General features: G+C 29.4%; 2 protein-coding genes and 1 long non-coding RNA gene across 6 annotated transcripts; 1 reads left to right on the top strand and 2 right to left on the bottom strand.

Annotated features, from left to right (window-relative positions):
* Positions 1–8746: 8746 nt before the first annotated feature.
* Positions 8747–23587, bottom strand: LOC126842672 (NFX1-type zinc finger-containing protein 1-like). Of its 3 annotated transcripts, none has more exons than XM_050579745.1 (22): positions 23437–23587; positions 22828–22952; positions 22634–22753; positions 22489–22575; positions 22241–22419; positions 21924–22084; positions 21492–21638; positions 21204–21408; positions 20856–21022; positions 17945–18062; positions 15023–16961; positions 14877–14960; positions 14536–14807; positions 14322–14465; positions 13978–14251; positions 13725–13920; positions 13267–13411; positions 12740–13087; positions 12433–12556; positions 12114–12243; positions 10917–11013; positions 8747–9034 (listed from the first exon to the last, which is right to left on the bottom strand). In XM_050579745.1, the coding sequence occupies exons 11-22, from the start codon at positions 16941–16943 to the stop codon at positions 8945–8947; spliced, it is 3825 nt and encodes a 1274-aa protein (XP_050435702.1). In that variant the 5' UTR covers positions 16944–16961; positions 17945–18062; positions 20856–21022; positions 21204–21408; positions 21492–21638; positions 21924–22084; positions 22241–22419; positions 22489–22575; positions 22634–22753; positions 22828–22952; positions 23437–23587; the 3' UTR covers positions 8747–8944. The 3 variants fall into 3 exon arrangements, with proteins under 3 accessions (XP_050435702.1, XP_050435703.1, XP_050435704.1); XM_050579746.1 differs by having other exon boundaries at positions 8930–9038; XM_050579747.1 differs by lacking the exons at positions 8747–9034; positions 10917–11013; positions 12114–12243; positions 12433–12556 and having other exon boundaries at positions 12943–13087; positions 13245–13411.
* LOC126842674 (slowpoke-binding protein-like) lies at positions 18551–21541 on the top strand. Of its 2 annotated transcripts, none has more exons than XM_050579752.1 (7): positions 18551–19772; positions 19858–19983; positions 20351–20430; positions 20488–20556; positions 20628–20688; positions 20766–21035; positions 21223–21541. In XM_050579752.1, the coding sequence occupies exons 1-6, from the start codon at positions 19698–19700 to the stop codon at positions 20826–20828; spliced, it is 474 nt and encodes a 157-aa protein (XP_050435709.1). In that variant the 5' UTR covers positions 18551–19697; the 3' UTR covers positions 20829–21035; positions 21223–21541. The 2 variants fall into 2 exon arrangements, with proteins under 2 accessions (XP_050435709.1, XP_050435708.1); XM_050579751.1 differs by having other exon boundaries at positions 20628–20703.
* Positions 23588–24238: 651 nt separating the features above from the next.
* On the bottom strand, positions 24239–25115 carry LOC126843490 (uncharacterized). Its single transcript, XR_007686426.1, has 3 exons — positions 24996–25115; positions 24518–24699; positions 24239–24430 (listed from the first exon to the last, which is right to left on the bottom strand). It is a non-coding gene; the product is annotated as an uncharacterized LOC126843490 (long non-coding RNA).
* Between the last annotated feature and the right edge of the window lie 1077 nt (positions 25116–26192).

The following is a 26192-nucleotide window of genomic DNA, read 5'->3' as shown; positions in this document are numbered from 1 at the left end:
ACACCGGCCATTTGTCACGGGCCAAATGCACGATTTATGTTCTAGGCTCCGAAATATCCTATTTCCTATTCAATCGCCCGTTCCCTCTTTGTTTCTCCGGCTAACACTACCATCCTCACACGTCAATTACACATAGAGAAACGTTGAGGTCCGGTTTTGCACATTGTAATTGGATTTCCGGGCAAACAGCAAGTGCGTTGATGGACCAATCAATGGGTACTGACTCATTGTATTGTAATTCATATCATATATTCGTTTCTTTGTACAACGTTAAACCTAAACTTTTCAGTAATGTGTCTTTATTTCAGTGTCATTTCATTGTCTAGGATTTGTATTTTATAACTTGTAAAAATGTTGAGGTTGGTTCAACCAAAGACATACTTACACTTTAACATCTATTTTTTCTAAAAAAAGACACTTTTTTAAATGTTTACGATAAATCAGATTCAAAACATGTCAAATAGTTAGTACTTAAAAGTATTCATATTATTTAAAAAAAAATGGATTGGTGGACAAGTTAGACAATAGAACTGTGCTGTACTCTATGTATTTTCCACTTATGACGATTTAAGATAATTAATCAAGTCGTCTAGCGTTGTAAATAAATTAGCCCTAAATTTGTCTTATTGTATATACTAATTACAGATTGTAAATATTTTCAAATAATAAAAAAAAAAAGATAATTATTTAAAAAAAAAATAAAGAAAGCTATTGTTTGATAAAAAAAACGAATTTTGTACGATTTAACTTAAATTACAAGTACGCAGATTCATCTTATTTTTGCCAAGATATTGTAAAGATATTTTTGTTTGCCACAAAATGTTTTTTAACCACAAAAAATCATTAATTTTCACTAATAATACTTTAAAATTATATTAGTTACTATAAATATAATTTAAAAATAATTTATTTTTTAATGGCAAACGCTAATGAGGCATACCGTACATGTTGTTTATGACTTATTTAAAGTACAGTTTTTTATCATCTAAGTCATAAGTATTTACTACTATAAATAAAAGTATTAATTATCCGTCATGTAAGGTCTAAACTTACACTCTACACACTGCTTATTTAAAAAAAAATCGTGGAGTAATTAATTTTTATTTTTATTAAAACTTATAAATAGTTTGCTCCAATAATATTTTGGAAGGAAGTATAAATTGAGTGTAAAAGGGATAATGTGGAAAATTTAGAAACTTAAGAGCTTAAGGGAATAAATAGTGAATGTCAATTAAGAATACATAATATATGATCGGTATGACGTATTTCAAAACTTAACACCACTAAACGTTATCATGAAGGAAAGTATACTTAAATCTAGAAAATGTCTGGTTTTCCTTTGGCTTCCGAAGGGTAATAAATAATACACATATCATAAAACGTTTTCTGTAGGTTCGACACAACGCACAAGTATAACCAGTCTTGCAGTTACTGGATATCAAATAAAACCCAAATACGCCCTTGCGAAGTCGATGTCTGTTATTATTGTTTCTGTGCCTCTCCTCCCCTCCGGATAGTACGGTATCCAGGTGCACGAGAGCTCCTCAAATGGAGCGACTCGGGGGAACTCGAATTAGTCATTCCGCTGGATTACCAAACGACTGGTAGATTGTAAAGGAAAACGACGTGCCTTATAATTTTCTAAAACTTATCCTACCGTACTCGCACATACACACACACACGTGCCGATGTGTAATCTTTTTAATTTTATAGAATAGTCGCAATGGTACCTACAAAGGTCTTTGTCGTAGCTATGGTGACCGTAAACTCGAGTACGCCACGCTATATATATATATATGTATGCGATCTCAATGTATTTTATATACGAGGCGTGCATGTTTTTTTTCGCACACGGTGTTAAAGTCGCGAGGTATTCTTTATCCAATTTCGACGTACTCAGTCTATTTTTCCCGTCGTCGCCATATAGCGAAAGGATGACCCGTCACGTCTGACGCCCGAGCCGCAGCTTGAATACCAAAGGACCCCTGCCGCCGCAGCGCACAAAACTTGTTATCGCAACCGACCTTAGCTCCTCTGCTCTCTCGGTATATCACATATATACACACACCATACCACCGTGGGTAGTTGATCCAATGTGTGTATATCATGACTAGCGCCCCTCCCTCCCCCTCGCCCATCACACCAATGACACGGTCTGCCCGTCCATGGGCTTTATCTATCCATCCATCTGTCCGGCCGTCCGTCACTCCGCCGTTCTTCCCTTAATGACCCCAAACGCTACTAAACACCCTCCTCCACCCCTCAAACTACTAAGGACCTCGACCGGAACACGTGAAAAAATTCATAAATCGTATCCGTTTTATGAGACGGATATATAAGCACTAACAGGATATATATACATAGATACATAGGTATTATAAAGATATTGTTTAATACAAATATATTAAAGAAAAAACCCAAGTTATGAAACACCGGCGTACCGTAGTAGCATGAAAGAACATAGTGTGATCTAATTAGATACTATTTCTTCTCTAAATAACTGTTTACAGTGTCAAACAATAGAAACCACGACAATAGAATGAATGAACGAAACAACTTTGCTAAAACATTTAATATTTGACCCACCGAGGGATCGCTGTTAATTAACCAGTGACAGGATGATTGATAGGGATTTTCATTCGCGAGTGAGATTGGTTGGACAATAAAGATCCAGCGAGAATTTTCCAATTAAGCAAAACACGACATTTACAGTAAAAACGACAAATTCAAAAAGAATTTAAAATATAAAAAAAATACTATATACTATTACTAGCTATTACTCATATAATATACCACCAATAAAGAAGTTTTTATTTATTGTTTATAATTAAATTACTGCAATATTTAAGTCAAGTCTACTAATTCCAAATGTCATTATATACCTAATACATATTATGTTAATAAAGAAAAAAAGTATTTTTTATGTTATTTTAATATCTATTTGAAAATTTCCCATATTATTAAATTGTATAGTTTAACATTACTACTGTCATATGGGTTTGTTCAGACTACTACACATAAAGCACTTACTCTTCCAAAAAATATATGAAGATTAAATAAAAAGTTAGTATTTTTATGTGCGTTTCATTTGCGCTGTTAAAGATTAACTTGCTTAAAACTATCCAAGTTAGCTAAGTACCCGAAATAGTATATAGCTTGCGTTTTACTAACCAAGTCCAAAACAATAAAGTATTTGCAAAAATGACAGAACTTGTAGCAACACTAGTAGTCATAATTTTAGAATGGTTGGAAAATTAGTTTAGAGGGATAACCATATTATAATATAGCATAGAGTATACACAATGAATATTATTAAGTCTTCCATTATTACTGACTGCCGCTAATGACTCTAATGTTTACCTTTCCCACCATGTGAGGTTTCCGTAAAAAGCATAAAGCAATTAATTTTATATAAAGTGAATAATAACTTCATAATTAATTACGCTACAGATAGTAGGTATTTGTATATAATTTACTTATCGGGTTTATAAAAATATCGTATCATTCGACAATGTAACACAAAAAATTATGGCGAATTCTATACAATCCGATAACATTGCCAATTAAAAAAATTAACACAAGTCACAACATTAAACAATACCCAATTATAAAGCAAGACGAATTTGTAAAGTAAAACTTTTTATACTCTCGCACAAACATTACTCCCAATAAGTTGTTCCTATTTATTTTTTTAATTAGCATTTAAAATTTTTTTTTAAATCTCCAAAAATAAGTTCAATTAAACTTTTGGATAATTTTCTAAATAATACACGCTAATCAATTTCCACGCAATAGAAGTTTCGAGAAAAAACATAGGTTTATTTTCATTTGCAGCTATTGTAATTAATTATAACAATGAATATAATATTATATTATGTTCATTAATCTTAGTTAATATTTGTATATTGAAAACTAAGAAATTAAAAAAAACTGGTACTATTCCGCTATCTTGTTTTTTTCAAATACCAATAAAAGTATTTTTGGTATAGGCGTTTTTATAATATTTTTAAAGTTTAAACTTAATACTTACATTTTTATATTTTAGAATACAAAACTTTGTAACAGCCAATATTTTTATATGATTTATGTGAACATAAATAGTGTTTAGTATGGTAATTGTAAATGAATAGTGCTAGTTTTATTTGCTCCTAAAATATCTAAGTCGCTTCATGCAAAAAGAGCCTAAGTCACCATTTTATCAAAAACGTGATTATTACAGATTCGTTATCACTTTCCTTAGACGCATCGATTCATGTAAAAAAAAATTTAGTCCAATTACCAGAAATTACTAAGAAAATTATTGATTTTTGTAAAAAGGGTCTAAGTCCACTATACTTAAATGCTAATAATATAGATTGAATTTGAAAATAATAATATTGTTTTACAGAATGTAATTTTACTGTTTAATATCTATTAACATTGATAAAGCCCTCATATGTTTATGCATTTTGAAACATATCAAAGGTTTTTTTCATTTTTCCAAAAGTTTAAAGTTAAGGACTAAGGCCCTTTTTGTGTAAAGCGATTCAACTATCATACTATCTATTTACGACTCAAAACATTAAAACCAAGTTTTTTTAGAGAATTTTTTTTTTCATGTATCTTATGACATTTTAACAAATAATTATAGTTTCTAGAACTATAACATGCGAGCCTTAGTCACGATACTTGACAAATTGAAACTACCTATTCGTTTTACCAGTGTAACCGCGTTAAACAATTTCTATTTTAGCACACATGATTAATTTGTGGCGTGGAAACTATCTGTCAAGAAATAACATGTCATACGCCAACCCTATTATATATTATAATACTGTGTACTCACGGTCGCCACCTTGTAATTGCTGTACTGAATAATATTGTAGGTACAAAGTGTTTATGCAAATGAATTGACACGAGATCCTGTACGAACAAAAGGTCATTAATTATGTTTGCTGACGACACGTTTATAAATTTCTACAGACAGTGTGGGAGATATGTTTTGCTCGGGATGAGTATACAGTGACTAGATATAGTGACTTAAGTAATAACTAAATATAGTTAAGGGCACACTCGAGACGAGTCAAGTAATAAAAAAGTTTCTCGCGTTACTGTACAATTAATGTTTCATACGCAGAACGTCACCTTCTTCAAACATCTTAGGTTCAAAAACAATGACCCACACGTTTTCGGTTTTTGAGTGAATGCAAAACTGCAAGTTCATTGCTTACTTCTGCATTTGTTCCACATAGTTAGTAAACACGTAAAATCCCTAGCTATTGCCTAGTAAAACCAACAGATTTAATGCAATACAAGCGCAGTTGGAAAGGTCCAACTTGTTTTAATTTCAATATATTTTAGAACCGAGCTTGTTGTACTTTGAAATTTATATTACCTTACCCTGGTGATGGTCGTTTGACAAAATAAAAATCTTCTTTAATCGATTTTCAGACATGCGATGATTAATTGAAGACATACTGTAAAAACCCACTTTAAACGTTAAACTTTCGGAAAACACTATATCGCATCTCCTTTATTTTATTTTTTTTACCACCGACTATCGCACGGCCATAAAGCCCCCGTCTGAACGTTACCCGAGGCTAAACGACATCCGTTGCTGCTGGAGACGTTAAACCACCCTCATTCACCCGGTGTATTCAATGTACCGTAACACGAGGTAATACGGGGACTAGCGGGAAAAAAAAATAAGAAAAAAATGCGTTGACAACTGAACGCTCTAATTGGTTAAAGTTTCCAGGGAAATCCGTAAACATATTATACACCCGGTGGCCCGTGAAACTCTTCGCCGTGTCAAATGAAGCGACTAGGCTCCCAGATGTCTACTTAGTATTTTCTACTACTCATGTCTTTTACTATATACCTGATGTACGCCGAGATTTTAATAAAGATCATTGATATCTGTACTACTGCATCTATATTGTTTCAAAAAAATAAAAAAAAGTACCAAGTATGTGATCTACCAAGAAAATAATGACAAAAATGGTTCAAACGTTTTGTCCATTTAAAAATAAAATAATTTCTTTCACAGGCGTTATCTAGGGGTACCAAGAAGGTGCACTATAAACACTATATAGTATACTGACATTTTATGACTCCTAAAAATTGACCATAACATTATAGTGTGTAGAGTTTAATCTCTAATCTAATCATTGGAGAACACTACAGTAAACCACTTTTGGAGCGAAATGGTACCTATTACCAAAACGTGGGCATTATTTATATATATTTTGTATAAAATAAAAAATGTAAAAACTAAAATGATTTGCTTAAAAACTAAAATAATAAGTATAATTTTGTTTTTATGAAAACAAATACCCGAATAATAATTTCAAATACATTTTTTGTTTAAATTAATGTATAATAATAATATACATGCATAAATAAAAGTTTACTTGATAAAAATCGAAAAATATTTTTAAATCCTTGTGTTATTTAAATAAATAAACGCCTAAGTTTGATCATAAGGATAAAATAATTTGATTCCTACTTCGTGCAACGGTTAGAACATTTCACAAATAGTCACTGAGGTCGGCGTGGCATTAAAGAAATTATTTAAAATTAAATTCAAAATAGAAAATTAAATAAATATTTATTTAAACAATTATTCAAAATACAGGTTATTTAAAACAGTCAAATAAAAATATATTTACATAAGATAATATTTAAAACAGTAAAATATAAATTTATTTTAAATAAAAAATGTTTATTGAAAAATATGTTACCAAATGTTGTTGAATGGACTTACTTTTAAAGTTATATCAAAATTAATTAACTTTTTTATGTTTTTCTTGATTTTGATGGGAAAGGGGTGATTTATAAAATTATAGACCCAATAGAATTACTTCCATATACGATTTCTGATCTATAAGCTTCTTACATGAAAAAATCAGTTTAATGATGTAAGTAGAATATCATAAAATATATTTTGTAAAACATTGTGCATACCGGTGAGAAGCCATTTAAATGTATGCTCTAAATTATATACTACATTTTTATGGTTTCTCACCAGTAAGCACAAGTTCTTGTTTCTTGAGGTAAGGCTTTTGTTAAATTCATTTTTCGCAGATATTGCAGTTGTATAGTTTCTCATCAGTATGTACGCGCTCATGCTTCTTGAGGTTTTCGTTGTGGGATAAAGATTTTTCGCAGATATTTTACTTGTATGGTGGTTTCTTGTCAGTATACAAAAGTTCACGATTCTTCAGATGAGAGACTTATTTAAAAGATTATTCTCATACACTGCAATTGTATTCAAACCAACACACACAAATACTATTATATCAACAACTGAATCTATACTAAACGGTACGGAGTTTGGTAGCTCTTATGTTTTTTCTTTCTAAAACTCTTAAAATGTCGATAAAATATTGCACTTACAGGTGAAAAGCCATACAAATATATGCTCTTATATACACTATATTTGGATGACTTCTGACCAGTAAGTACAAGCTCATGCTTCTTGAGGTGAGATCTTTGGTTAACATTTTTTTTCGCAAACAGCAACTGTATACAAAACAAAGCATGCAGAGACAGAAGACTATTATAACAACAACTGACTTTATACTAAACATTAAGAAGTTTGGTAGCTCTTATGTTTTTTCTTTCTAAAACTCTTAAAATGTCGATAAAATATTGTACTTATTATAGGTGAAAAGCCATTCAAATGTATGCTCTAATATATACTACATTTATATGGTTTCTCACCAGTAAGCACAAATCCGTGCTTCTTGAGTGTTCATTTCAAGTAAGATTTTTACATCGAATTTTACCATCATAAATAATAAATAAAATTGAATTCTAAGTAATAGAAATGTACCAAACTTCCAGTTTAACTGAAATAATAAATTAAATATATAGAAAACAATTGAAAATATCGTTAGTATGCTGACAAAAAACTCACCAAATTATCGGATTGTGAAACTGGATTACAGATATTGTAATGTCTACGTGAAACTTTTATAATGCACGCAAAAGCATAAGAAAACAAGTCTTTCACACAACAATTTAATAAATAAGAACATTTTTAAAATAAAACAGAAAATTATTTAGTCGCTGTCAACATAAAAAATAAAAATGGTTCGTCACCGCCACGGAGGAACCCGTTGGATGGTGAGTGCTACCAACTGCAACCGCTTGTATCATATTATACCGTATACTATAGAGAAAATGGATTTATGTACCGAGATGAAATAAGTGCAGATAGTTTTTATCGTAAGCAAAATGAACAAGAAAAGCTAAATGTGCTAAATGCTAATCGTAGATTGAACGTATAGATTAGGGAAGATCATTCTACAAACAATATTTTTTTAGTTTACCGTTTGATTTACATTTTTAGGAGTGCTGAACTGAATAAACGTTCAGACTTGACATTTATCTAGGTTTTTGGCATGAATTATATAGAATGCAAAAATTCAATTAAAATCTCGGGAGGGGGGGGGAATGCCTACTAAAAAAAACAATTTCATTGTAAATTTGCTAAGTGTTTTGCCCCAATTAAAAAGTATTAGTTGGAATCACCAATTATTATTTAAAATAATAAGACTTATAATTAGATAGATTTTTCAATTTTTTGGATTTAGTAATTGTATTAGATTTTATTAATTCCATGTTATTTTAATGATAAAATCGTGATATCAACTAATAATTTCTTTTTCCTCTTATATAGGTTCCAATAAAATAACATCTAGCAAAGTTTTAATTAAAATCATTGATTTAAATTTTTTTTTATTTAGCTAGTTGAACACCATGGTTGGGGTTCGGAAGGCACGTGTTCTTATCGTTCAATTCAGTTGAAATTAAGCATACTCGCATTTTAAAGACAATACAAAAATTTGATCCACTCTAATACATACGTAAATATTATATAAGTGTATATATAAACATAGGTACTTTATGAAGCCGTAAGTAGGTTTGTTGGCGAAACAAACAGCTTGAGAATTATCGATTACAAGTAGAAACCGTGTGTGATTATATACTTCAGTTGTCGTTTATTTAGAATCCTTTTTGTCCCGCCGAAGAAATACGTCCATCTATGCTAACTTGAAAGAAAAAAAAATTACTGTCGTTTTAAAAACAACTTGTTGGTGGATTGATTGCTTAGACTAGACGGTGACAGCGACGGCGGGTCGTGTGTGTATATTTTGTATTTTGCATGTGCAAAATGGAAGTAACACATAGGTCTACAAATATATATATTATACACAGTTTGACATATAAAAATTCTCTTTCCTATTCTTTTCTACCCCTACGCATTACTTTCCCGAACTTAGCCAATAGCCATCTTCTCTCTCCCTCCCTCCCTTTTTTACACTTTTTCTATCCGCTTGGCTCGTTTAATGTGATTCGTGTTTGTATTTCTCTTACGGGGCTGCGCTCTCGTCCTACCCCTCTCTCTCTAACCCTGATCACGAGTGTCACCCTCTCCTGATCCTGACATGACGTCGAATCAAATATTTGCATGGTCTAACGAAGCGTGTAGGTACGACAAACCGTTGGCCGTGCGCGTTGACGTTTCATATGCGTTTTCCCCAATGCCACAGAGACCACTTTACAACGCGACCTAAGCAAATGCCCACAGACAAATCGACAACGGACCCATTGAAAACGATTCTTTACAACTAAGGCCAATATCCAATATAAGGTCCAGATTTCTTACAACCGAGGGCGGAATGGCCGGTGTTAAAATTAAAATGTTTCAAATCATCTGGATTGTAGTATTCAGAGTTGGGCATTATTCGAATACGACTTCATAATTAATTGAAAAAAAGGTTACCGTATATTTATTAGGTATTCATATTTTCTCTATAAGAATTTTACTATTAATTATGGCTTAACTTAAAACCAAATAGCTGTCAGAAAGCATTTTTAATATGAATAAAATTAGAAAAAAATTTGTTATTAATTGTCGAGTACAAATTTATTCGAACAATTTTATTTAAAGATGTGTAATATGACCTTTTACAACACGCAAAAGGCCATATTAGAAGATAAAGACTTAAGTTGGAGTACATGAAAAAAAAAAACTATAAAAGGCACGAGTTAATAGTCTAAAAATTAAATTAATGATATAAAAAAAACGTATTATTTTAGAACTAGGGAGAACAATTTTTTTTTTTTTTTAGATTAAGTTATTAAATTATTTGTACTTAAATAAATTAAACTAAATCACACAGATAGCACACAAAGTGTTAAATGTTGTTGTAAATTTTAAGACTGTACTGAGACAAAAACTCTACACTACAATCTAAATGAATTTGAAAATTACTCCAGAATTTACTTAAATTTATACAGTGCATTATCATAAAGCAAACTGTTACTTTTGACGTTTCTTAATAATTTATCGGTTTTGTTATTCTGAAGAGACGCGTGTTTAAAATGAGGATGACGATTAAAGGTTGATTTTAATTTTTCACTATATGAACAAAAATACGTATGGTAGTGCACTGGATTAGTATAATATTCTTGACTTATAATTTTGTGAATTTTACGCTAATAACCCAAACCTGTGGTTGCGTCATCCATTTTCTCATGCACATACTATGAATATGGGCAGAATGGTTTTGTTAATTAATAATTGCCATGTAATGTAAAAGGTTTAAAATTCTAAGCTTATTACCCCAACCAACTTTTAGAATAACTTAAAATCAATGTTTATTTCAACAAAACACTAATCAAACAAAAATGATAATAACTTCTTAACTATATTCTACTGAGATACAAAACATAAATTATATTATTAATTATTATAAGGAAACTTTCAATCGAAAAACATTAGTATATAATTTAGTAGTCAACAAAAAAATAATAAGGTAATAACATAAAATAATAACCTTAATAAAATTGTATTCCATCACTTGTTATCACATCAAAAATAGAGCAACATAATATACTCATACTAATACTTAGTAATTACTCACTTCATCGACAATCATCTTCTTAGACTGTTTTTTGTCTTTAACATGAAACTTTATAGAGGAAACAGTATTTAAACTGAAAACTTTTTTCCTTTTGCAACTAAAAGTATAAAAAAAAACACATTTATTAATACGAGTATTATACATTGTAATTTATACATAATGTAACACTGAAAGACGTAATATTAATACACAAACTAACACGAAATAGCGGAACTGACAGTGTTTTTTGTTACTTAGAGCGTGTTAAAATTAAATTTAAAAACTCGATTGTTTTACTAACATTAAAGAGTGAAAAATGTGCTCTTTCATCGATCAACAAAATGCTGATCAAAGATTTTGGTGCAGCAGTTTACTAAGTTAACTCTAACCCAATGTGTAAAAAAAACCTATGGTAAAAATATCAACAGTTTCATTTTATTCCACGAAAAAATGTCTTAAGATAAAAAAAAAATGATTAACAAACAAAAAAAGTCAGTACAGTGGGGTCGGGGCGTAATGGGAGCGGGATGGTTACAGGTCTACAGGAATTTTATAACAAAAAGTGATTAAACCACTTTTAAACAAATACTTCGATGAATATCTATAGTAGGTTCTAACCTGTACAGTCCAAACCAAGCACAGTACAAACCAGCACAGTAAGAAAATATAATATGCAAGTGAGTAGTAGTAGTAAAAGTAAATGAGTAAGCGTTTCCGTATAAAAATATAAATATCGATAAAAGCATTGTTTGTACCTATTGACAATCATGTGCTTAAAAACTAATTTTTAGTATTATGGTAGCCATGATTAGGGTTGATCTTCTGTCTATAAAAATGTATTGCCATACGTAGTCCATATATCATAGTTCACAATCCGATGAAAATATTTTCTTTACCTGTTACTGTTCATTCACTCACACATATCAATATGGAAATGGAATACGGTCAATGTGTAATTTAAATATTTTGTATGGCAATTCACCAAACAATTTTATAAATTTTAAGTGCAATAACATCCTAGCCCTAGACTAACCATATTGAAACAGATATGATTTTCATACAAAAAAAAACTCTTTTGATTTTGTTACAGTTATTTTGCTCTAAGCCATTTATTAGTTAAGGTATTGCTAAAGAAAAATTACTTCACCTTATTTACATTTTTTTTTTTACATCTGATTAACAAATTGGTAATATACGTGGTATAATTATTGATCTTACCTATGACAAGCCTTATGCTGTTTTTTTGAAGGACAATCTTTACACATAGCTTTGCAGTAATGTCCACATTCTCGTTTCTTAGAACATATTTTGTCACAATATTTAGCCAATATTTCTGGATTGGAATTTTCTGTACATGAAAAATAACAATAAATACATAGAATTTGTACAAATGATAATAAAACAGGGTTGCAAAGGGAAACTTAAATAAGAAGCCAAAATATTTGTTTTGAAGTATTTGAAAATTATAAGAAATAGATTGAACATATTTAGTCCACACTGTATTTACTTTATTGACTTCATGCTCATACATACTTACCATTAATACTTGAACCGTTGGGAACATTCAAATGGCCTTTATGTCCACATGGAAAAATAATTTTGTTTTTTACAATCTCTTCAGTTTGTACGTTTGTACGGTCCACCAGAACAACAGCTTTAGGCTATAATAGTAAAAAGTAATAATTTAAATTTCAAAGCTATCGCCACCATTATATTGTTTTTTTTTTTTAATTAATTAAACCTTAACTCCGAGGTGAGCTAAACAAAATATTATATATAATTAATATTATTCAGACTTGTATTTATTTAGTTAATACATATTATATGTATTGTTATTTCCTCACTTTTTTCATAACATTATCATTTTTATGGCTTTTATCTTGACATTTTAAATTCAATACGTCTTCAGTGCAAGAAACCATCGTTTGGTGTCCACACGGCAGTTGACGTCTCACTTGCGTCTTGCATACAGCAGAATTTGTTTCTTGCGAGCACAAAATTTGTGTAGTGTGCCCGCAGTACATTATTATCGGAATAGGAGCTGTACATGGACCACAAACTTGGCCACATTTGTTTTTACACGCATGTCGGAACAAACAACCGGGAGCCAGGTTCTCGCAGGCTTTGTCACAAACTGGAGGCTTATGACACAATTTTTCAATTTCGTGACCACACTCCAACATTACCTTGACCTATTTGAAAAAATGTCTTTAATAAAAAGTATAATCAGGGCCGGCTTGAAGACTGTAAAAGCTGTGCCTTAACCATGTACTCTATCGATGCGACTATGATTTCTCTAATTATAGAAAAAGGCTCATCGTACTAGCTGGCCCTGCATATATTATTTACTTGTAACAAAAATTAAATATACTTTGACGTTGCACTTGATTTGATTGAAAATATGGCATTGACCTTCAATTAAGTGCCCACACTCTCCAAGTTCTCTTGTGAACACTGTACAGTTGTTACATTCCACATAGCACATATGTTTGCACTTGTGATTTCTTGAACATTTCCTTAAAATAGTATTGAAACAAATTTGATATAGAAATATTAAACATGCCTGAGCTTTCTTTAAATAAGAATTCAAATAATAAATACAATTTTGTTTTTATTTGAACAAATACTCAAATAATAAATTCAAATACATTTTGTATTGAAAAGAATATAAAAACAATAAAGAAATTAATTTAAACACATAGAATTTTAACTCGTGAATAATTTTTTATTAAAATAAATATGCAACTATATTTTTAAATTATTTATTGTTATTAAAATAAAGAAACGTCAAGTTTTGTTAGCAAGGATAATATAATAATATATAATTACCTCGTGCAAGGGTGTGGACATTTCACTTGCAAATGGTCACTATCGTCGGCATGGCATTTTTTTGTACATCTGTGACCACAAGATAGGACGACGTTACAAATTGATTTACAACTACCAACTTTCATAAAATTAGCAGCACTAGACACTTCTCCCAACACTTTGTTATGACTTGTACATCTTAACTTTAATTTTGAGCCTGATACAAAAAAAATTGAATTAAATTTCACATATTAACACAAACACAAGTGCTTACCGATAGCTTGTGTTTTGCATAAATATTTCTTAATACTTTCCCATAATTTACTGGCCCTAGAAAGTAGATCTAGATTTCCTGCAATATAAAAGCCTAACCTGGCTCTTGACAGTGCTACGCATACCCTGTTATTTGTTTTCAGGAACCCGACGCTATTATAACTATTACTGCGCACTAACGATAGCAAAACGATTTCATTCTCTTCGCCTTGATATCCGTCTACAGATGAAACTCTAATTTCTTTTAAATGTTCATAAGGTGGATTATTTATTAACTAAAAAACATTAACAACAACATACATAATAATCATTTGACATAAAAAATGTTACACGTTATATTAATACCTTGGTTATATATACAACTTGAGCGTTATACATGGCCATTATGGTGATGTCTTCAGGATAATATCCTTGTTTTAATAAATAATCTGCTAAAGCGACTAAAAAGTCACCTTCAAGACTATTTTTAAAACTAGATAGTTCTATATCCTAAATAAAATGAAATAACATTTATAATCAAATACAAGTTTGTTAGTACAAATAATACAAGTTCAATCACTTTTTCTTCAAATGCTTTGTGTGTTATACAAAACACGTCAGAGGCAACACCACGAACGTGAGGTCGGTTTAATACAGACGGGTGATTTCTTAAATGTGGATATATAGCCGGTGCTACCAAACCGGCGATTTCAGGTCTCATACGATGTTGTTCTGCTAATATGTATGAAGGAATATCATTATGAACCATTCGTTCAAAAAGCGAGACATCCAATTTGTACTTTTGACCCATAATATGATTAGCTGTTTGGGGACGTAACTGTTTGTGGTCACCTAATTTTAAAAAAATAATACATTTAAAAATATATTTTTCAAAATGACTTCTAGTTTGTATTATCTTACCAATCAGAATTAGTTGTTTACAATGTTCAGACAATGAAGCTACTATGTGAGGTTCAAGGACTTCTGCTGCTTCTTCAATGATAACTGTAAATAATATAATAAATAATAGTTATCTCACTTGTAAAATCATTTCAAAATAATTTTACCAATTGGACACTTGAGATTCTTTAATAAGTATCTATTTCTTGCGGCTGCAGTTGTTGTCATGCCGATAACAAATTTATTTTTCACAGGCTTCAAAAAGCCAATCGATTTAAATTTATTTACTTCTCGTCTCATTTGACGTGCATCATCTTTGATATTCGCTATATGATTGTTTTCCAACATCAAATAAAGATGAACCCAATTATAGTACAGCAACCAGCGATGTCGCCCATCAATTGCATTACGGTTGATGTTTTGAGTATACTCAACAATTGTGTCGGATTGCACTAATTTCAAGTGTTTATTCATATGTTTTTCAATAGTTTTTATGGTATTTAAAGTATATTCCAAATCACGTTTTCTCAAAACATGTTCGTTGTTATCAGGATTGAATATACGATTCAAACCGTCCAATTTACACTGTGTTTGTGAATAGTATTCTTTAATATTTGTTAATGTCATGCAATACAATTGATCGCCGGCATGGTCACTTTTTGACTTAACCAACCAAGAAGATAACAGTTTATTTTTTTTCATAAAATCTACTGGGTTAATACCGTTATCATCGGTGACATTATAGAACAACCAAGACAATAGATCATAGGAATCATTAAACCAAGAATCGAAGCCTCTTGTTATTAGTACTTCCATGAGTGTGGACAAACTAAGAATACCAATATTACGAGTTACTTGTTTGATATTTTTTTGATACACATTCTCTTGCTGTAATGTTGTAGCAACACATCGTTTAGCACCTACATATATGTCTGCACACGTATCATTGCGAGCAATGCTCATGCGAGGTACGTAGTTGACCAAAATATCGCTCTTGGTACCACAACCGAATCTAGCAATATTCTTGGTCGTTCTCCATATGCCTTCAAGGAACTGATCCAAAGCGTGATTTGTCATACACACTACCAAGATGGGACTGGTCAGTTTTTTAGTTTTATACATGTTCTCAATTATAATTTTAACAATTTCCAAACCAATGTAGGTTTTGCCTGTTCCTGGGGGCCCTTGAATCATAGTGAACTCTTTAGTCAATGCACCTTTTAGAGCTTCGTATTGATTTATATCCATTTGTAAAGAATTAGCGGAAGGCCATTGGTTGTTATCTAGAATATCAAACACAATGCCATTTATATTATATGTTGAATTGTTGACCAAATATGTAGGGGGCGAGATTTGTTTCCATCCATATATAATATAGTTTTTCATTGGGAAATTAATTTCGGACATATCTTGAAAGACTGCCAGCACATATCTATAAGGTTCATAGAAAGCCGATGGTTCTAAAATGTCAACGCGAGTCCATTTACTGACTTCCTTAAAGTCGACGACATCAACACCCACTATACCTCTATTTAAATTAAAAGTGTCTGTTATTATTCCTAAACTAAACGTTTCATAGTTGTCTTTGGTTAGTACAAGCAAAGCGCCATTTTTAAAACGTTTACTACTTTCATAATCAAACTGCAATGCCCTAGTGGCAGTTTCAAAACGAAAAATCATAGTTTTCAACGAAGTAGCATTAGTTTTTTGTATTTGAACATTTTCATAATGCCACAGCCTTTGCATTTCGAAACGTTCATGTTCACTTTTGTTAGGTTTTTTCAAAAAACATATTGCATCTCTGATGGACGATGTGAAATCTTCACGCATTAAACGAAAAAATCTGTCTAGATATTCTTCACAATTTGCATAAGGCCGTTTTACCTTGTTTGCAAATAACGTTGGTGGGTTGCTTCTTATATCTTCAAACGTAGGATACAACGGAATATCTCTAAAATGTATTAAACTGTTTACAGGTGTAGTTAATGTCATTGATTGAGACAAGTCATTTTCTAACCAACTTTGGTTAGTCCATTCAGACTTCTGAGCTCGTTTAGGATAATTGGCTAGCTTCTTTTTTCTAGTCATTGTGCACTATTAGAAAGACTGAAAAATATAAATTTATTAACTGTGTAAAATTAAAAAAATAAATTATCAACTAACACTGACAAGAAATGGTCAAACTATCTATTTTTAAAATGAAAGATTATATAAATAGTCAATAAATTAAGTTAGATAATAACCAACTTAACCAGATTTGAGAACTATCAAATACTTAATTAACAAGTAAGAAACCGAAATCTCAAAACTTAAAGCAACACAAATTACATTATTAAAATATTTTGTATATTTGAAAGTTATTTTCAGTGGGGTCATTGTACTTAAAAAATACAAGTTTTTTTCAAATAATGCATTACTAATGTTTTTCAACTCAATCTTAATGGATATTTTGAGAAAACGTATTACTCAGGTTTAAACTATCTGGGCCAAATTTTAAAATTTCTAATGTTTGAAGGGACCGAACGAAAAATAAAATAAATTAAATTTTATTGATTTGGGCATGGCTGTTTTCCGCCAAAACTATACCTTTCCTTTTTCCATTAAATTAGATAACACTTGATTCCCTCTTCTACCAGACCTCACCTTTTTCAGCAAAAAAAAATCTAATTCAAATTAGTCGACGGATTAAATATAAATAGCCCATTTCCAAAACTAATTAACAAAACTTTTTGAAATTTTGGAAAAATAAGAAAAAAATGTTTAAACATTTCTTAAACACCTACAGGTATAACACAAAAAAAATTAAATTGTACACTGTTATACTTAAATGTTATTAAGTCCACTTGGCCTAGTTCTTAAATTTTGGTCATAAGACTTTTTGGGAAAAAAAGTAAATCGACAGAAAAGGGAAAGGTACAGTTTTGTTGGAAGGCAAATCGTGTTTAGAATAACTCAATGTTATTTTTCATATCTTTATATGTTTACTGTGTTTCCTATTTATTTATTTTTTTATTTTTTCACTTTTTTTTAAGTCGTAATTTTGTTTAATTAACATAAGTCATAATATGCAAGATAAAAAATTTAATTACCTTTCTGTATTATTATTTTACGTTGAAAATATGTACTGACTTCTTTAAAAAATATTATATTCTAACAGCAACAACGGTCCGCTAGTGAATTTGCAATCAATAATTTTTCACCGTATTCCTGTAATATAATAATCTCGAAATAAATATATTTTCAAAAGATAATATTAGCAACAAGACCAACGTACCGATTGTAAACTATACTAATTGAGATAATTACAAAATTGGGCTTTTCAAAAAAGAAAATAATAAAACAATAAAGATAAACGTTATAATAATATGTGCAAACTGGCATATGCTAAACTCCAAAAGAGACATTAATATGAAATTATAAATGCCGGTGACGGTTTCAAGAGGGGATAACTGAATTTACTACCATTGTTAACAGTCAACCACTGAAAATGTCATGTGAGCAGTTACTTAACACCAGCTGTTTGATAACTGATAACACTATCAACACCTGTTCATGAGTTGGCACCCCGCACCGGGCAGCGGGCACAGATATATCTATATATGCCCGGCGTCGGTGTGTACCTATTACCTTCATTATAATTATTTGTATTGGGCATGGCACTTTTTTTTTTTTTTTTTTATTCCAATATCCAACAATTTAAAAAAAACCTACTGATTTGTATAGGTAATCAAGTAAAGTATAATAACGTAATACATTAGTGTTATCTATCACTGGTTTATTATGCATTATTATAATTTAAAATTTATATTTTAGAAATCCAATGGGGATTTCTATAGGAATATATGTGTGAATCATAGGCGTAATTTGAGTAGGGCCAGGAGAGGAGGCTATCACATCAAAAATGTATTTTAACCCCGTAGTTTGCAAAAAACGGGATAAAGTTACTTTTTTATAAACTAGTAAAGTAGACAAAATTAAAACGATTTAAAAAAATTACTTAAGTTAAAAGTTATAGAAAAAAATAAGTTAAGTTTATTCTAATTGTTTGTGCTAATCTTCATGTACATATAAAAGAAGAAGTCCTGACTGACTGATTCATAATCAATGCACAGCCTAAACTATGATAGCTAGCGACTTAAAATTTTCAGGGTATGTTTGTATTAGGGTCTAGGTGTGCAATAAGAAAGTATTTTGAATCATTTTAATTTTAAGGGTTTGAAATGGGCAAAAACAAAATTTAGTAAAAGTCAAAGTAGCTAACTTTTTCAGCTTTTTTTTTCTCTAGAGGCTTTATGTCGTGTGACGTGTGGGCTGTGGCTATATAGCTTTGTAGTTAATTACTATTTTTTTTAATTTCATGTTGTTACATTTTAAGAAACACAACAGACCTCTAAGGGCTCGAAGAAAAAAATTGAATATAAATATAGATATTTTTTTTATTTTTCAAGGGTATTATATTATGTTAGACAACGCTTGATTTTAAACGTTATTTTGGGTGATTTACACTTAAAAAGATATTGCTTCCACAACGAGTTACACCCAAAAGGAGTAGAACAATCACAATTTTTTTTCTGGGCAACGCCGGGTAATTCAGCTAGTTACATATATATTTATTAGACTGGGCCAAAAAAACGAACAATTTTTTTTTTTTTTGAACGGTACTATGAAAATATTGTTTATGAATCATGATGATAAAAAAAAATTATGGTGAAAGTTAGAGCACTTAATATTAATATTAAAATACCTATCATGACGACTGACGGTTTTTTTACACTAATGGCATTTTTTATCCAAAACTTGTAAATTATTGGCCTGAAATTCTTTTGATACGTATTATTCGAAATGGCAGCTGGATACGAATTGCTCACTCCTGAACCAAGTGTAATCAATTTACGAGACATTGTTCACTACCCCCAAGTATGTATAGGCAAAGGATTGATAAACACATAATCTACCTACAATATTATCATAATTTATTAAAATTATGAATATATTTTCATAGGTTGTTGAGATAATGGAATTTATAATTATAAATTCTTCCGGTCGAGTGCCTACTATAGAACAACTTGTAATGAGCGAGTTTTTCAGAAACATAGATCTCAGAGAGATGAGAGCAACGTCATGGCCGGTTAGTGTAATTTATAACTATGAAAATTATAACTGTAAGCTACAGTATTGATAACAAGAGATTTGTTTGACTTTTTTTGAGTTTTTACGTAGTATACTAATTAACCCCAACAGCAAACAAATTTAAATCTTCATTATAATATATTGTCAAACTTGTTTTCAATTTATTTTTAATCTGTTATTAATAATAAATAATAATTAATAATTTAAATGTTTTAATAATATATAAATATTTATAATATTTTTGAAATATTACATTTTGTGCCAAAACATCATTATCAAAAATAATAACAATAATAATGAAAACATATTTGAAAATACTAAAATTGTTATGCTGTTTGTGTAAATTTACTTTTAATCTTTTTTAGTTACTTCAAGCCAAGATGACTGCTTTGTCGTCTCAACTGTTAGAAACTGTGAGAAACAGAAATAGCAGCAAAAGTGAACTGTAATATATTTAATTTTTAGAATTATAACTTATTCTATAACCAATAAATATTTTTAGAATCCCTGAAGACCAGGACGTATCGGAAATAAGTAGTACGGACAACTTACAAATTAGAAAACTCTCAATGTAAGTACAAATTTTTTTGCTTATTAGAATTGGCAAAATGTGTTATTTATTGGTCGAACACACAATTACAGGAGAAGCAAGAGCTGTGATGATGAAAAATGTTCTCACGCGACAGAAAGGAAATCAAATTTTGTAAGCGACAAAGAAGTAATAGCGAAGAATAAATAATTATAGTCTTAATTCTTAAATAATCGTGTATATATTTTTAGGAACACTGCAGTTTATCACTTTATCATCGTCAGCAGTCATTAGATTTCCAATTCATGGGATAAGCAATAAATTTACATGTTTAACCTCACCACACTTTAGACTGAAATGCTTCTTTGCGGCATCATGCAATATTTAACTATTATAACTGTACCAATATCAATAAATCACATCTGAAGCTTACCAATCATCGTCGGAATCAAATTCTGCACTTGGATCTTTGGACCACGATCCATCATTATTTTTTATCCAACCAATTCTGTAAAAAAGAAGTAAGTCTCAGACTGTAGCAATAATAAACGTAACATAATTAAAGCAATTTAAAAATGTCTTATTTCAATGTTATTATATTATTATTATTATATTATATCTTATATTTTATAAGTTCCCTCATTATAAATATATAAACATAAAAAAATAAAATTATTATTTAAATTTACTCAGTTGGTTTATTTTTAGGGCCAATGAAGTTAGACTATAGTCCAGAACTGCTCGTAGAAGCAATAGACACTGAAGTTAGGCATTGGTAAGGATGCTTTTTTGCACGATTAAGAACACTTTTAAGGGACGGCTTTTTTGTCATTGAGGCTACATAGCGTGAAACAATTGTAGATTCTACAGAAGAAGCAGACTTATCCAATACATCTGAAAAAAATTAAAAATAACATTAACCTTCATTTCATTGCCTTTAACAGTTAATTATTAAAAGAAAAACACTGTCATTTCACCTCTTTCCGGTAAATCTAGCATCTTCTTTCTTTCGCCACGACCTGCATGTTTTACCGTAACACCTAATGATTTAGTGTACTCTTTTTGTTGCCTTTTTGTTTTTATCAAATCTAGTTCTTCTTTTCTTTGCAGATATTTACCGAGTTCTTTAATATATAAATGAATTATTATTAAAATTATAATATATTTCTACAGCCTAATCCCAATTATTATAATTCCAAACGAAATCAATGTTAAGTCAAAACAAAAAACTTTTAATGTTATCACTTATCAGTTAAACATTTAACAGCTGATTTCATGGTTTTATTCAATGCGTTAATTCATTATTAAAAAAAAGTAAAAAGCCTAAAATAACATTTTTCGTAATGGAACATCTGTGAATTAGACTCACAATTTAAAATAGTAAATAGTAAGTAAAAAAAAACACATACCTAACAAAATGTTTTTTCCCCTTTCTATGAATTGATAGTACGTTGATTGTATCAAAAATTGGTCTATTAGTACAAATCATACAAGTCAATCTGCCATTGGATAATAATTTTGCTTTGCCTTCAGGTATTTGAATTCCTAACAGCTCTTTAATCCTTTGAGACTAAATATATAATAGGTGTCAGTTTTATAATTCAATGACAATTTACGTAGTACAAATTGTATAATCTGACAGAATGATAATTAAAAACCTATTTCAGTTTATGTTTATTAGATCAGCAAGATTATACAGAATAATACTAAATATTTAAATTGTTACCCCGAGAGTTTTGAGCAGATCACTATCGGAGCCATTACATTCACGCTTGAATGACATTTTTAATTAATTTAAAACTGAACTAATAAATATATATATAAATTGTTTAGGTTAATTTTTTTTTATTAATACGTTATAACTTGAGACTTGAATTGTTTAAAAAGTAGATTACAAAAAATGTCCTAAAAAATATATAAATATAAACACATTAATAATAGTTAAGTAGTAATAGTAAGTGTGAGTTAACTTACGATGAGAAATATAGTGTTTTTATTTTTCAACACTGTGTTTACAATGCTTTCAAAGTCTTCTACAGTTTCACTCAAATTGAATAAAGTCTGAAAATAAAAAATTAAACATAATATATTTTACTACGTATGAATAATAATTACAAACTTTATCTGAAGAGTCAACTGTTGATTCAATGGTATCAATTTTTTTGCGTATATTTTGGACGTTGTCCAAAATATTTTTTACGCTTAAATCAATATTATTTTCATTATAATTCACTTCTAACTAAAACAAATGTTAATAAAAAAAAAAGGAAGGTAATTTAAATGAATATGTAAATAAAAATATAGTAAACTTACTTGATTCTTTAGACTCAGTTCAACCTCGCTACTCGTTAACTGTTTCAGTTTTTGAGATGCGCTACAGCAATGCCTTAATACCGAACCCAGTTCCTCTTCAAAGTTATTAATTAGGGACAGGTCCACTAGAACATAATTAACAGAACAATGTTTATTTGTGCAATCATAATAGAGTATTAAATATGGTTAAGAAAAAAATGTAATTACTTAACAACATAAGCTAACGATATATATATATATATATAATACATATAATATAATATAACATAATATATGAATTAAGAATATATCTTTTAACGAACATCTACATATTTAAACAAGAAAAATTTATAAATTATGTTTTAAGTTTTATCGTGTTTGGTTTCAATAACAATCCAAGAAATCAACAAATACCATAAATTTTTGATACCTTTAAACAAATCTATCGATTCTTTAGGAAAATTCTGTTAAGTTGCCAAAATCGTACAAAATTTTTTAGTTTCTACATTATACAACTAAATGTACTCGTGCTTAATAATGCTATCCTAACATGTGATTTCCATGTAAGGTGAGATGACGTTTTTTTGTTGTATAATCATTTATTATGTCCAATATATTATATCTACTTACAGTCGTCAGCCATGTAAATTGTTTTCTTTAACAGCAACACAACTAATTATTATATTTTACAATGTAATTTAGAAACTTTGCACTTAAGGATTAGGAAAGATTCTTATTCCGTAATCCGTATTAGTTGAGTGTATATTGTTTACACTTTACAGTATAATGTACCGAAAGGCGAAAATAATGGATCGCATTGTTGTCTGTTGATAAGATATCACAAGTCCCAACGAGTGGGGGTAGTTCTTCCAAAAAATGATAACGCGTGATAAGAAATAAATGTTACATAACCTATAAAATGTGTAATACTACAGACACTGAACCAAGGTGTATAGTTAGCCATGTATATAGTTCAGTGACTACAGATAGTACCAACATCGATTTTACCAAAAACCCGCCAAGAGAAATTTCGTATTTTAATATCAAAAACATTGCCTTTAGTTAGGTTCTTATCTTTATTGCAAATTGTAGTTAGATATTTATCAATTCTCTAATTAATCGTATTCACTACACACGTAAAATTATATAATGTAAAATTCATATAAAATTACACTATATAAGTGTAAATACATAACTTATAAGTATATGTTATAATTTAATATTATTTGGTATAAAATAATAATTGAAATGCCAAAACTATGCCATCATGAAAATAATTTCAAGATTTGGATTAAGACAATAACATATTTTAGAAATATTAACATTCTCAGCAGCATTTTAGATTAAATTAATATTAAATAAAGAATTCATCATTAATAATTAATAAATAATGTATAATAGTTATAGATATGTTAAGTATATGTGTGTTTAAATACTTAGAGTTTAAAAACTTTGTCACTTTTAAAATGATAAAGTACTTTTAAAATATTTTATTGAACTACATTTTTAGCTGAATAACTAAATATATATAGTTGTCTAATATTTGATTTGAACTTGTGAATCCATCTTATTCTTCTTACTGACTTGATGGAAAACTGTTATCTGCAATAGTGTGCCACAGTAACTAAAAAAATAATAATAATAAATTGTTAGTGATGAATTCATAGAAATTAACTAAATTATTGAAAATTTATGATCTTATATATTTTACCTTAAAATAAAACGCCTATAAATTTACTGAAAATTGAATACCACAACATTCGACAATGTATTGATGGAATTGGTTTAGACTGATTAATTACAATAATATAATACACCATATTTGACGTTGGTAGTAGTGTAATTGTAGACAAAAACAATTATCAATTTAAGTTGAGATAGTCCATATTAATACTGAAACATATAATTAAAAAAATTAAATAAGTTTCTTAGATACTTAAATAATTATATTGTTAAGCAACAAATATCAGTATACACATATATTTTTTATAATTATAAAAGTATGATAATTTTTAAGTAACGCATTTTAATAAAACATATTAAGTATAATAAACATAAGTAATCCAAAAAAACTTATTATGTAAAAACGTTTTATATGTTCATGAATAATAAAAAACAATTAATTTTATTTTTCTAATAAAAAAATGTACTTATACAATACACCTATATCAATAAATACATTATCTTACCTATTATTGATTCAGTAAACGATGATTGAAGATTCAATTTTTTCATAAAAAATTTTATATTTTGTTTCTTTGAATTCAGATACCAATATGTTAAAACACAAAACTACACATTTATCAGTTTCTCAGAACAGACATAATACTGTAAAAATAAAAGTTTTAGTTAAAATATCATCAAACATAGTACAAATTACTCTACTTGTTTTAAATAACATATTATTATTATAAGAACCTTTAATTTTGATATTTGATGTGCATACATTTTATAAGTAAGGTTTTCTAGACTTGTCACTTGAGCAAAACTCCATCTCGGTATTCACATTAATTATGGATATTTAATATCAATGTTATTATTTAAAACACAATAAATGTTGACAAGTTCATAGATCTAGTAAGTTATGATACTATATTATTATAATATACTATGAAATTAAGACGTACAAATCGCATGAATAAACAAAATGTGTCAAATTAACCAAAATAAATAATTGCTAAATGCTGGAAAAATATACACAAGGTATTGATAACAAATTAAACATACCTATTATTTTACAAAATAAATGTAAAAGTGTGTAGTGGTGGTATATTTTTCGGTCGATATAGCGGTTATCATTATTATTTACTATAGTTGAATTATTTACCTAAAGTAAAGTATAGTGTTTGGTACGGTTATGATTTTTAAACGCTACTATAGCTATTGGCAAAGTTAATTGTCAATAAATAATAACAGAGAACAGTCAAGTGTCACCTTAATATGTTAGCGTCTCCAAGATATTTAATTTATTTTTTACACTCCCTTTAATTTTAAAACTGTGTAGCTCGTTAACTACTCAATCGATTTACCTAGTTTTTACGCCTAAAATTAAATTTAAAAAAAATAACAGGATCATTAAAAAAAAAATTGGGGTTACCATTTAAAAATCCAAAGTTGATATGGTGTTAACGCATAGGGATGGTGTTAGAATTTTGAAATATATATAAAATTTGTCCCAACTAATTACTATAAATGTATAAAAAAAAAAAGTAAAATCTTCTAAGATATTGAGTGGTCCATAGTTAACCAATCACCCGGTACTTACCAACCGTCAGATGGCGACTGTCTCCATATTGCTGGTACACCGTTTGCCCGATAGGTCACGCCCTATCATTGGGGCAACGGTGCAGGATAAGAAATAATACTCAATACCTGTATTTTTTTTT

The sequence above is a fragment of the Adelges cooleyi genome, unplaced genomic scaffold (assembly GCF_023614345.1).
Source record: "Adelges cooleyi isolate 19-005CV unplaced genomic scaffold, UGA_ACOO_1.1 ACOO_flye_CR_arks_rails_tigmint_CR_PRNA_574, whole genome shotgun sequence".
In the NCBI taxonomy this organism is placed as follows: domain Eukaryota; kingdom Metazoa; phylum Arthropoda; class Insecta; order Hemiptera; family Adelgidae; genus Adelges; species Adelges cooleyi.
The sequence above is the reverse complement of the archived record's forward strand: the minus strand, read 5'-3'. Positions and strand labels throughout refer to the sequence as shown.